This window comes from Scyliorhinus torazame, chromosome 19, assembly GCF_047496885.1.
Source record: "Scyliorhinus torazame isolate Kashiwa2021f chromosome 19, sScyTor2.1, whole genome shotgun sequence".
NCBI classification, from domain to species: Eukaryota; Metazoa; Chordata; class Chondrichthyes; order Carcharhiniformes; family Scyliorhinidae; genus Scyliorhinus; species Scyliorhinus torazame.
In genome coordinates this window covers 41,625,872-41,639,915 of record NC_092725.1, presented here as the reverse complement: position 1 = coordinate 41,639,915, position 14,044 = coordinate 41,625,872, and the positions used below count along the sequence as shown (strand labels likewise).

The following is a 14,044-nucleotide window of genomic DNA, read 5'->3' as shown; positions in this document are numbered from 1 at the left end:
ACCTCTCTTGTCAACCATGGTTCCCTCACTCGACCATCTCTTCCCTGCCTGACAGGGACATACATATCAAGGACACGTAGCACCTGTTCCTTGAACAAGTTCCACATTTCACTTGTGTCCTTCCCTGCCAGCCTATGTTCCCAACTTATGCACTTCAATTCTTGTCTGACAACATCGTATTTACCCTTCCCCCAATTGTAAACCTTGCCCTGTTGCACGTACCTATCCCTCTCCATTACTAAAGTGAAAGTCACAGAATTGTGGTCACTATCTCCAAAATGCTCCCCCACTAACAAATCTATCACTTGCCCTGGTTCATTACCCAGTACTAAATCCAATATTGCCCCTCCTCTGGTTGGACAATCTACATACTGTGTTAGAAAAGCTTCCTGGACACACTGCACAAACACCACCCCATCCAAACTATTTGATCTAAAGAGTTTCCACTCAATATTTGGGAAGTTAAAGTCGCCCATGACTACCACCCTATGACTTCTGCACCTTTCCAAAATCTGTTTCCCAATCTGTTCCTCCACATCTCTGCTACTATTGGGGGGCCTATAGAAAACTCCTAACAAGGTGACTGCTCCTTTCCTATTTCTGACTTCAACCCATACTACCTCAATAGGGTGATACTCCTCGAACTGCCTTTCTGCAGCTGTTATACTATCTCTAATTAATAATGCCACCCCCCCACCTCTTTTACCACCCTCCCTAATCTTATTGAAACATCTATAACCAGGGACCTCCAACAACCATTTCTGCCCCTCTTCTATCCAAGTTTCCGTGATGGCCACCACATCGTAGTCCCAAGTACCGATCCATGCCTTAAGTTCACCCACCTTATTCCTGATGCTTCTTGCGTTGAAGTATACACACTTCAACCCATCTCCGTGCCTGCAAATACTCTCCTTTGTCAGTGTTCCCTTCCCCACTGCCTCATTACATGCTTTGGCATCCTGAATATCGGCTACCTTAGTTGCTGGACTACAAATCCGGTTCCCATTCCCCTGCCAAATTAGTTTAAACCCTCCCGAAGAGTACTAGCAAACCTCCCTCCCAGGATATTGGTGCCCCTCTGGTTCAGATGCAACCCGTCCTGCTTGTACAGGTCCCACCTTCCCCAGAATGCGCTCCAATTATCCAAATACCTGAAGCCCTCCCTCCTACACCATTCCTGCAGCCACGTGTTCAACTGCACTCTCTCCCTATTCCTAGCCTCACTATCACGTGGCACCGGCAACAAACCAGAGATGACAACTCTGTCTGTCCTGACTTTCAACTTCCAGCCTAACTCCCTAAACTTGTTTATTACCTCCACACCCCTTTTCCTACCTATGTCGTTGGTACCAATGTGCACCACGACTTCTGGCTGCTCCCCCTCCCCCTTAAGGATCCTGAAGACACGATCCGAGACATCCCTGGCCCTGGCACCCGGGAGGCAACATACCTTCCGGGAGTCTCGCTCGCGACCACAGAATCTCCTATCTATTCCCCTAACCATTGAATCTCCTACAACTATTGCTTTTCTATTCTCCCCCCTTCCCTTCTGAGCCCCAGAGCCAGACTCAGTGCCAGAGACCTGGCCGCTAGGGCCTTCCCCCGGTAGGTCATCCCCCCCAACAGCATCCAAAACGGTATACTTGTTTTGAAGGGGAACGGCCACGAGGGATCCCTGCACTGTCTGCCTGTTTGTTTTTTTCCCCCTGACTGTAACCCAGCTATTCTTGTCCTGTACCTTGGGTGTGGTTACCTCCCTGTAGCTCTTCTCAATCACCCCCTCTGCCTCCCGGATGATCCGAAGTTCATCCAGCTTCAGCTCCAGTTCCCTAACACGGTCTTTGAGGAGCTGAAGTTGGGTGCACTTCCCGCAGGTATAGTCAGTGGGGACACCGGTGGTATCCCTCACCACCCACATCCTACAGGAGGAGCATGTAACTGGCCTAGCCTCCATCCCCTCTTACCTTAAAGAATATAGCTGCTGTGTGGACTAACTAGATCTCCGCCCTCCGAATCTGCTCCCAGTCAGCTACACTTCCTGTAAACACCTGGCTCTCTTTGCACTCTTTGCGGAAATGTCGGAAACAAAATGAAAGGAGCACCTTACTCCCTCCTCACCTACCTCCCTCGGTCACCAAACTCTCACTATCGCACTCAAAAAGCACCAAATTCAGCACTCAGTGCAAACAAAGTCTGCACTGTAGGGGATCACTTTTATACTGTGAATCTAGCCTCTGAAAAACTGGCCTAATCCAATTAACTAATTAACAAGCTCCAGCTGCAAGTGCCTAGAAGTAGAAGCCTGTTTAAAGCTGATTGAAAATTCACCTTCTTCTAAACCAAACAGCAACTTTTAAGTTAATTAACTAAATAAAAGAAAGACTAAACTTTAGATAAAAATGAAGCCTTATACTCCCTCGGTCACCAAACTCTCACTATCGCACTCAAAAAGCACCAAATTCAGCACTTAATGCTCCTGTAAAGGTAAGAGCTTTTAAACTCACTACTCACCTCCCAGAAGGCCCCTGCGCACCGCTGCCGCCGAAATCCAAAGGGCTGCTCCTGTAAAGGTAAGAGCTTTTAAACTCACTACTCACCTCCCAGAAGGCCCCTGCGCACCGCTGCCGCCGAAATCCAAAAAGATTTTGAAGGTTGTGACTAGTGGTGTTCCACAGGAATCTATGCTGGGTTCTCTGTTGTTTGTAGTATACATAAACTATTTGGAGGAAAGTGTAGCTGGTCTGATTATTAAGTTCGCGGATGACACCAAGGTTGGTGGAGTGGCAGATAGTGTTGAGGATTGTCAGAGGATACAGCAGGATAGAGATAGGTTGAGGACTTGGGCAAAGAAATGGCAAATGGAGCTTAATCCGCAAAATGAGGTAATGCATTTTGGTAGGTCTAACATGGAGGGGAAATATACCGTAAATGTCAAAACTCTTCGGAATACAGAAAGTCAGAGAGATCTGGGTGTGCATGTCCACAGATCTTTGAAAGTGGCAACACAAGTGGACAAGGTAGTCAAAAAAGCATACGGAATGCTTGCCTTCATCGGACGGGGCATCGAGTATAAAAACTGGCAAGTTATGCTGCAGTTGTATAGAACCTTGGTAAGGCTGCACTTGGAAAATTGCACACAATTCTGGTTGCCACACTACCAGGAGGATGTGGAGGCTTTGGAGAGGGTGCAGAGGAGGTTTACCAGGATGTTACCTGGTCTGGAGGGTGTTAGTTATGCGGAGAGGTTGAATAAACTCGGACTGTTTTAATTAGAAGGACGGAGGTTGTGGGGTGAACTGATAGAGGTCTACAAGATTATGAGGGGCATGGATAGAGTGGATGGGCAAGCACTCTTTCCCAGGGTGGACGGGTCAGTACCAGGAGGCATAGGTTTATAGTCCACGGGGCAATGTTTAGAGGAGATATGCAAGGCGGTTTTTTGACACCGAGGGTGGTGAGTGCCTGGAACGTGTTGTCAGGGGAGGTTGTGGAACAGATACCTTAATGGCGTTCAAAAGGTATCTTGACAAGTACATGGATAGGATGGGTATAGAGGGATACGGCACAAGGAAGTGCTGAGGGTTTTGGACAAGGTTGGTATCATGGCTGGTACAGGCTTGGGAGTGCCGAAGGGCCTGTTGCTGTGCTGTGTTGTTCTTTGTTCTTTGTACAAGAGTATGAAGGGCATGGACAGAGTGGATGGGCAGGCACTCTTTCTCAGGGTGGAAGGTCAGTCACCAGGAGGCATAGGTTTATGCTCCATCGGGCAATGTTTAGAGGAGATATGCAAGGCAGTTTTTTTACACAGAGGGTGGTGAGTGCCTGGAACGCGTTGTCAGGGGAGGTTGTGTAGCAGATACTTTAACGGCCTGCAAAAGGCATCTCGACAAATACATGGAAAGGATGGGTATGGAGGGGTACAGCACAAGAAAGTGCTGAGGGTTTTGGCCAATGGTGGTTTTGTGAGGGCCACGAAGAATCCAGCATGAGTTTGTAGAACAGAAAAAAAATGTTATTTACAATAACATATATATACAACAGCAGCAGTAACACCCTCGCTGCTCACTCCTCTCTCGCTGGTTTCATACTGGCCAGCTTTATTTATGCAGGGACTCTGCTAATGATTTCTCCACCCCCCCACTCATTGGAAAAGCTCATACTCCCTAAGGATTGTGGGATTGCCATTAGTCCCCAGCCAGTGGTAAGCAGGCAGGTTATAACATCCCTCCCCGCCAAAGTCCAAGTCTGCTGTTTGTGATTTTCATTAATGACTTGGATGAGGGAGTTGAAGGGTGGGTCAGTAAATTTGCAGACGATACGAAGATTGGTGGAGTTGTGGATAGTAAGGAGGGCTGTTGTCGACTGCAAAGAGACATAGATAGGATGCAGAGCTGGGCTGAGAAGTGGCAGATGGAATTTAACCCTGAAAAGTGTGAGGTTGTCCATTTTGGAAGGACAAATATGAATGCGGAATACAGGGTTAACGGTAGAGTTCTTGGCAATGTGGAGGAGCAGAGAGATCTTGTGGTCTATGTTCATACATCTTTGAAAGTTGCCACTCAAGTGGATAGAGCTGTGAAGAAGGCCTATGGTGTGCTCGCGTTCATTAACAGAGGGATTGAATTTAAGAGCCGTGAGGTGATGATGCAGCTGTACAAAACTTTGGTAAGGCCACATTTGGAGTACTGTGTACAGTTATGGTCGCCTCATTTTAGGAAGGATGTGGAAGCTTTGGAGAGGGTGCAAAGGAGATTTACCAGGATGTTGCCTGGAATGGAGGGTAGGTCTTACGAGGAAAGGTTGAGGGTGCTAGGCCTTTTCTCATTAGAACGGAGAAGGATGAGGGGCGACTTGATAGAGGTTTATAAGATGATCAGGGGAATAGATAGAGTAGACAGACATGAGACTTTTTCCCCGGGTGGAACAAACCATTACAAGGGGACATAGATTTAAGGTGAAAGGTGGAAGATAAAGGGGGATGTCAGAGGTAGGTTCTTTACCCAGAGAGTAGTGGGGGCATGGAATGCACTGCCTGTGGAAGTAGTTGAGTCGGAAACATTAGGGACCTTCAAGCAGCTATTGGATAAGTGCATGGATTACGGTAAAATGATATAGTGTAGATTTATTTGTTCTTAAGGGCAGCACGGTAGCATTGTGGATAGCACAATTGCTTCACAGCTCCAGGGTCCCAGGTTCAATTCCGGCTTGGATCACTGTCTGTGCGGAGTCTGCACATCCTCCCCGTGTCTGCGTGGGTTTCCTCCGGGTGCTCCGGTTTCCTCCCACAGTCCAAAGATGTGCAGGTTAGGTGGATTGGCCATGATAGATTTGCCCTTAGTGTCCAAAATTGCCCTTGGTGTTGGGTGGAGGTGTTGAGTTTGGGTAGGGTGCTCTTTCCAAGAGCCGATGTAGACTCAAAGGGCCAAATGGCCTCCTTCTGCACTGTAAATTCAATGATAATCTATGATTAATCTAGGATAAAGGTTCGGCACAACATTGTGGGCCGAATGGCCTGTTCTGTGCTGTATTGTCTATGTTCTATGTTCTATGAATCCACCGAAGACCCTGGCGAAGGAGGGCGTCGGACTCGTTTTGCCACCCAAGGCGCTGGATCAGGCGGTGTGTAACAAGATGGAGAACGGCACTTCCGTGATGAACGGCGTAATGGTTGTACATCCATGGCCCGTGGGACCGAGGACTCCCCTTCTTAGGCGTCCTGTGTCTCCATTTCGGAGTCGGAGTCCAAAGCTCTGTCATCTCAGCGTCCCTATCTCCACCTGATTCTGCAACGACCTGTGCAGGCTTTGAGTGCGGCGCCAGAGGAAGATCGTGAGGAACACCGTCCACTGTGTCTGGTCTCTGTGGCTATAGTCCCCAGCCAGTGGTAAGCAGGCAGGTTATAACAGGTGGTATTATGACTGGTACTGGCTTGAAGGGCTGAAGGGCCTGTTCCTGTGCTGTAATGTGCTTTGTTCTTTGTTCAAATTTCAATAGATTTCATGACAAATGCGTCTAGCCAGGTGTTTCCTGACACTCGCAGCGCTGAGAAACACTGCGCTATCTATCGGGACTCTGTTGCAATCCAGGGCCTCAGTGGGGAATGCCCTGCCGAGGCTACACTTAGTCTGTTTCTTGCACTGAGGAGCTCCACTTGGTTGCCAGTGCCAGAGTGCTACCTTGCCCAGAGGGCAGCCACCCAGGGGCCTCCAATTCCTTGGGCTCCAGCACTAAACGGTGCTCACCCGAGGTCTCTGAGATGAAGGGGTTAGATCCTAGGGCCTCGATAGATCAGACGAACAGTATTTTAGAGTGAGACTAGTTATATTGCTCTAATATTTAGATTTCCCAAAGACTGATCCCGCCCACAATAGGCAGGATTCGAATCACAAAGTCTCGAGATTGCGTTAGATTTCATGAGGTACGGCGAGCAAGGTAGATCCTGCGTCGCCATTCGGGCACAACACAACTGGTAGATCTGTTGTAACTCACTGGTGAATATTCACTCCCTTCAATAACAGTATATTCTGGTTGTAAGGTATGACATCTACAAGGTGCGCTGCAGAAATGTACCAAGACTCTCTCAACCTATAATCTAGCAATTTAGACGGTCAAGGGGAGCAGAGGTTGCAAGTTCGCCTCCATGTCACATTCCATCCTGACTTGGAAATATATCACTGTTCCTTCATAATCACTGGATCAGTGAGCTGGAATTTCCACAATAATAGCACTGTGGGTGTATCTACATTACACAACCGCAGTGGGAAAGAAGATGGCTCACTGAAGTCTTTTCAAGAACAATGAGGAATGAGCAATAAAAGCTGGTCATACCAGCAATAGTAACATTCCATTAATGAATTAAAAATTCCAAATATGCAGTCTTCACTTACAATGCTGTGTCTCTTGTTGTAGTTTATTGCACCAACACCACGATCTGGATCATCTAGATCAGAAATGAGAGAGTGTTAGAAACACATTCTTGGATTCTATAACTTTAGTTTAGTTTAAATTGTTTCATGTTACTAACCACTATGGCATTTCATCAACTAAAATCAGGATGAAGAAAGCAGGCACTTGGGGATCGAGCCCTGAAAAGAAGTGTTTGGTGCTGACACTAACAACAGCTCTTGATATTACAAACCAACCTGATCGAGCAGCTAGCAGGAAGCACAGTTGCAACGAATGAGCCGCAAGGGCTAGAGTGAAGTCTGGGATCTCCTTGATCCTGCCATGGTTACAGTTTAGGAGTACATCATAGGAATACAATGTGCAGTCAATCAGAGATTCCAAACTCTTGTCGTCCATTTCATAATCGATTTCAGATTTTTTCCAATAACGAATCAGTTCCTTTTTCAAGCTGTCAATATGATCATAATTCTGACAATCTTTACACTTCTGTCTGCGGGTACGTCTGCAGACCTGAGATACCACATCCTTACAATCAATAATAGGCACAAGGGGTGTTGCTATAGTGCTGCTGATTCTGAATATTTGGTTCACTTCATTTGAATCTTTTTCACCCGTATCTTTATTTTCAAGACTATATTCTGGATCCTTAGGCCAGAAGATCACTGACCGAACCCCACCTGCAATGAATGAGACAATAACAGTTCCTTAAATCACATAATTTAAGATTGTGTTTACTTCTTTATATACTCTTTAATTTTAACTACAAACAAATCTATTAACTTCAACATGTTGCCCATAGTGGTAATATTCCTGGACTAATAAACCAGCCACTCAGATAATGCTCCACAGCCATTAGTTCAAATCCTACTGTGGTGGCTGGGGAAATTTGAATTCAATTAATTAAGAAATAGGGAATAAAATGGTAGTCATGACTGCTGGATTGTCATAAAAATCCATCTGGTTGACTAATACCTTTTAGGAGATTCTGGAGAAGTAGTGGAGAATTGGAAAACTGCTAATGTGACACCCATATTCAAAAAGGGAGGGAGACAAAAAGCTTTTAATTATAGGCCGATTAGCCTAACTTCTATTGATGGAAAAATGTTGGAATTAATTAAGGAAGTAATAGCAGCACATTTGGAAAATCATAATGTAATCAAGCAGAGTCAGCATGGCTTCATGAAAGGAAAATTAAGTCTGACTAATTTATTAGAGTTTTTCGAGGAAGTCTCAGCCAGAGTGGATAGAGGTGTGAGATGTGTTGTATTTGGAGTTCCAGAAGATGTTCAGCAATATACCTACAAAAGGTTAAGTCATAAGATAAGAGTGCATGGTGTTGGAGGCAGCATATTGGCATGGATAGAGAATTGCCGTATGGGCACGAAACTACAAGTTGGGATAAGGGGTTCTTTTTGAGGTTGGCGACTTGTAACAAGGGGGGTTCCACAGGATCAGTGCTGGGATCACAACAGTTTACAATATATATTAATGACTTGGAGGAAGGAAGCAAATGTACTGTAGTCACATTTTGAGACAACACAAAAATTGGTGGTGAGACAGGTTGCAAGAGGGATATTGAAAGTTTGCAAAGAGCTTGGTGACCAAAGCCAAATGGGTGATTGTAGAGAGTTGTTTTTCAAACTGGAGACCTGTGACCAGCGGTGTGCCTCGGGGATCAGTGCTGGGTCCACTGTCATTTGTTATATATATTAATGATTTGGATAAGAATGTAGGAGGCATGGTTCGTAAGTTTGCAGATCACACCAAGTTGGGTGGCACAGTGAATAGTGAAGGAGGTTATAAAAGATTGCAACAGGATCTTGACCAACTGGGCCAATGGGCCGATGAATGGCAGGTGGAGTTTAATTTGGATAAATATGAGGTGATGCATTTTGATAGATCAAATCAGGGCAGGACCTACTCAGTTAATGGAGTTGGGGAGAGTTACAGAACAGAAAGATCTCGGAGTACAGGTTCATAGCTCCTTGAAGGTGGAGTCGCAGGTGGACAGGGTGGTGAAGAAGGCATTCAGCATGCTAGGTTTTATTGGTCAGAATACTGAATACAGGAGTTGGGACATCTTGTTGAAGTTGTACAAGACATTGGTAAGACCACACATGGAATACTATGTTCAGTTCTGGTCACCCTATTATAGGAAGGATATTGTTAAAATAGAAAGAGTGCAGAAAATATAAAAGCGGATGCTACCAGGACTTGATGGTCTGAGTTATAAGGAGAGGCTGGATAGGCTGGGACTTTTTTCCCTGGAGCGTAGGAGGCTTAGGGGTGATCTTATAGAGATCCATAAAATAAGGAGGAGCATAGATAAGGTTGACATCTTTTCCTAAAAGTAGAGGAGTCTAGAACTAGAGGGCACAGGTTTAAAGTGAGAGGGGAGAGATACAAAAGACACCAGAGGGGAAATTTCTTCACACAGAGGGGGGGTGAGCAACTGGAACGGTCTGCCAGAGGCAGTGGTCGAGGCAGGTACGATTTTGTCTTTTAAAAAGCAATTAAACAGTTACATGCGCAGGGTGGGTATAGAGGGATATGAGTCAAATGCGGACAAGTGGGACGAGCCTCGTGATAGAAACTGAGCGGCATGGACAAGCTGGGCCAAAGGACCTGTTTCCATGCTGTAAACATCTAAATAAGTGGGCAGAAAGTTGGCAAGTGGAATATAATGTGGAAAAATGAGGAATTGTTCATTTTGAAAGTGGGAAAAAAAGATCAGAGTACAAAGAACAAAGAACAAAGAAAATTACAGCACAGGAACAGGCCCTTCGGCCCTCCCAGCCTGCACCGATCCAGATCCTTTATCTAAACCTGTCGCCTATTTTCCAAGGATCTACTTCCCTCTGTTCCCTGCCCGTTCTTATATCTGTCTAGATGCATCTTAAATGATGCTATCGTGCCCGCCTCTACCACCTCCGCTGGCAAAGCGTTCCAGGCACCCACCACCCTCTGCGTAAACAACTTTCCATGCACATCTCCCTTAAACTTTCTCCCTCTCACCTTGAAATCGTGACCCCTTGTAATTGACATCCCCACTCTTGGAAAAAGCTTGTTGCTATCTACCCTGTCCATACCTCTCATAATTTTGTAGACCTCAATCAGGTTCCCCCCTCAACCTCCGACTTTCCAACGAAAACAATCCTAATCTACTCAAACTTTCTTCATAGCTAGCACCCTCCATATTAGGCAACATCCTGGTGAACCTCCTCTGCAACCTCTCTAAAGCATCCACATCCTTCTGGTATTGTGGCGACCAGAACTGCATGCAGTATTCCAAATGTGGCCTAACCAAAGTCCTGTAACATGACCTGCCGACTCTTGTACTCAATACCCCATCCGATGAAGGCAAGCATGCTGTATGCCTTCTTGACCACGCTATCGACCTGCGTTGCCACCTTCAGGGTACAATGGACCTGAACTCCCAGATCTCTCTGTACATCCATTTTCCCCAGGACTCTTATAAAATGCATCACCTCGCATTTGCCTGGATTGAACTCCATCTGCCATTTCTCTGCCCAACTCTCAAATCATAGATTATCATAGAATTTACAGTGCAGGAGGCCATTCGGCCCATCGAGTCTGCACCAGCTCTTGGAAAGAGCACCCTACCCAAGGTCAACACCTCCACGGTTCAATTCCGGCTTGGGTCACTGTCTGTGAGGAGTCTGCACATCCTCCCCATGTGTGCTCCGGTTTCCTCCCACAGTCCAAAGATGTGCAGGTTAGTTGGATTGGCCATGATAAATTGCCCTTAGTGTCCAAAATTGCCTGTAGTGTTGGGTGGGGTTACTGGGTTATGGGGATAGGGTGGAGGTGTTGACCTTGGGTAGGGTGCTCTTTCCAAGAGCCGGTGCAGACTCGATGGGCCAAATGGCCTCCTTCTGCACTGTAAATTCTATGATAATCTATGATAATCAACCTGCCATGGGAAACTTTATCAAACGCCTTACTGAAGTCCATGTATATGACATCTACAGCCCTTCCCTCATCAATTAACATTGTCACTTCCTCAAAGAATTCTATTGGGTTTGGAAAACCATGCTGCCTATCACTGATAAGTCTATTTTCTTCCAAATGTGAATAGATCCTATCCCTCAGTATTTTCTCCAACAGTTTGCCTACCACTGACGTCAAGCTCACAGGTCTATAATTCCCTGGATTATCCCTGCTACCCTTCTTAAACAAAGGGACAACATTAGCAATTCTCCAGTCCTCCGGGACCTCACCCGTGCTCAAGGATGCTGCAGAGATATCTGTTAAGGCCCAAGCTATTTCGCCCCTCGCTTCCCTCAGTAACCTGGGATAGATCCCATCCGGACCTGGGGACATGTCCACCTTAATGCCTTTTAGAATACCCAAAACTTCCCCCTTCCCTATGCCGACTTGACCTAGAGTATTTCAACATCCATCCCCAGCCTCAACATCCGTCATGTCCCTCTCATTGGTGAATACCGATGCAAAGTACTCATTACGAATCTCACCCATTTCCTCTGACTCCACGCATAAATTCCCTCTTTTGTCTTTGAGTGGGGCAACCCTTTCTCTAGTTACCCTCTTGCTCCTTATATACGAATAAAAGGCTTTGGGATTTTCCTTAACCCTGTTAGCCAAAGATATTTCATGACCCCTTTTAGCCCTCTTTATTGCGCATTTGAGATTTGTCCTACTTTCCCGATATTCCGCCAAAGCTTCATCAGTTTTAAGTCACCTAGATCTTATGTATGCTTCCTTTTTCATCTTAGCTAGTCTCACAATTCCACCCGTCATCCGATTCCCTAATCTTTCCATTTCTATCCCTCATTTTCACAGGGACATGTCTGTGCAGTTCTCCCCAACAGCCAGCACTTCCAGCGCTCCCCCAACCCCGACAGCCAGCACGGCCAGTGCTCCCCCCACACCCTCACTGCCAGCACTGCCGGTGTTCATGCCCCCCCACAGCCAGCAATGCCAGTGCTCCCCCACAGCCAGCAATGCCAGTGCTCCGCCCCCACTGCCAGTGCTCCCCCACATCCAGCACTGCCAGTGCTCCCCCACAGCCAGCACTGCCAGTGCTCCCCCACAGCCAGCAATGCCAATGCTCCCCACAGCCAGCCCTGCCAGTGCTCCCCCACAGCCAGCAATGGCAGTGCTACTCCCACCCCCCACAGCCAGCCCTGCCAGTGCCCTCCCCTCCCTCCAGCACCATTTCTCAAGCCATGTATTCATTCTGACTATTCTTGAATTTCTACTCTGACTGTCTCATGGCACTGGTAGCAATCCTGAGATTACTACCTTTGAGGTCCTACTTTTTAACTTATCTCCTAACTCCCTAAATTCTGATTGTAGGACCTCATTCCGTTTTGTACCTATATCGTTGGCACCACGACAATTGGCTGTTCACCCTCCCCCTTCAGTATGTCCTGCTGCCGATCTGAGACATCCCTGACCCGTTCACCCGGGAGGCAACATACCATTCGGGAATCTCGTTTTCGACCACAGAAACGCCTGTCTACTCCCCTTACGATTGAATCCCCTATGACTATAGCCCTGCCAGTCTTTATCCCGCCCTTCAGTGCAGCAGAGCCAGCCACGATGCCATGAGCCTGGCTACTATTGCCCTCCCCTGGTGAGTCATCTCCCCCAACAGTATCCAAAACGGTATACCTCTTTTGGAGGGAGATGACCGCAGGGGACACCTGCACTGCCTTCCTGCTCTTTCTCTGCCTTTTGGTCATCCATTCCCTGTCTCCCTCACCAATCCTAATCTGCGATGTGACCAACTCGCTGAACGTGCTATCCACATACCTCCTCAGCATCGCGGATGCTCCAAAGTGAGTCCATCCGCAGCTCCAGAGCCGTCATGCGGTCTAACAGGAGCTGCAACTGGACACACTTCCTGCACATGAAGGAGTCAGGGGCATCGGCCGTGTCCCTGAACTCCCACATGGAGCAAGAGGAGCATAACACGGGTCTGGGATCTCCTGCCATTTTTACACTCCCAACAGTAAGTTTAAAAAAAAAAAATTTACTCCCCTTCTCAGCAACCACTGCGCCCCACATGATAACACCTCAGGGAAAAGAAAAACTACTTACCAATCACAGCCAATCACTTACCTGCAGGCTGTGACATCTCGGTTCAACTTCTTTCTACTTCTACCTGTCCTCGAGTCTCCCTCTTGATCTTTACTCGGCTGGGATCCTTACAGTGATTGTCTTTTTTTTTTGGTTAGAGGAGGAGGTAGGGAGGGAAACACTGAAGAATTGTTTCAGGTTTAACTGTCACTTGACAACAGCTCCTCCACAAACCACCTTTTGGATGCAGTGACCGCAATGCACGGATGCAAATTTTCCCCACAACAGCCAATCAGCAGCTCCGCTCTACTGCCCTCTGCTGGATGCTTGCCTTGACTTGAACACCGAGGGTGTCTTGCTCAGGTACACTTTCTGGATGCAGTGACCGCAATGCACGGATGCAAATTTAAATGGAGGAAAAAACTAAAAAGCTGCAACACAAGTACTCTGAGGTACTGGTGCATGAAACACAGAAAGCTGGCACACAGGTGCAGCAGCTAATCAGGAAGGATAATGGAATGTTGGCCCTTACTTCAGGGGAGTTGGAGTTTAAGAGTCGGGCTTCAGGAGTTTGGCTTCTTTATTGAAGGAAAGATGTTGGACACGATTTAACGGAAATTAAACAGAATCCCATGTCGAGCCCACCAAGCCGGGTGTTTCCTGGTGTTTGCGGTGCCAGGAATGATCCCTCTACTTCATTTCAGGGCCTTAGTGAGGAACGACACACCGAGGCTGTACTTAGTCCCATTTCCTACACTAACGAGATCCGCTCACCAGCGAAGAGATCGGGTGCCATTTTCAAATAAAACCCTGGTCTACAGACCCCTGACCCCTGACTACGGCCTCTGGATACCCCCCCAACATCCCAAATTACCTATAACTCATGCCACAATTCACTTATCACTCACCTTACCTCATACGCGCAGGGCACTCCCAGACCTGATCCCTGGTAAGGGCATGCCACCTTGGCACTGCCAGTCTAGCAACCTGGAAGTGCTCCGACCAGCCTGGCAGTGCCACATGGGCACCCTAGCAGTGTAAGGGTGGCACCTAAGTGGCACTGCCAGGGTGG

The 14,044-nt window shown here is 47.1% G+C and overlaps 1 protein-coding gene across 1 annotated transcript in view; it reads right to left on the bottom strand.

Annotated features, from left to right (window-relative positions):
- The window catches only part of LOC140396661 (uncharacterized), a 152,229-nt gene extending 138,461 nt beyond the window's left edge, over window positions 1-13,768 (bottom strand). Inside the window, exons 1-3 of the mRNA XM_072485456.1 lie at window positions 13,747-13,768; window positions 7,143-7,583; window positions 6,888-6,940 (exon numbers count right to left, since the gene is read on the bottom strand). Of these exons, the coding sequence (XP_072341557.1) occupies window positions 6,888-6,940; window positions 7,143-7,583; window positions 13,747-13,768 (516 nt within the window). The remainder of the gene's footprint in view (window positions 1-6,887; window positions 6,941-7,142; window positions 7,584-13,746) is intronic.
- Window positions 13,769-14,044: the final 276 nt, after the last annotated feature.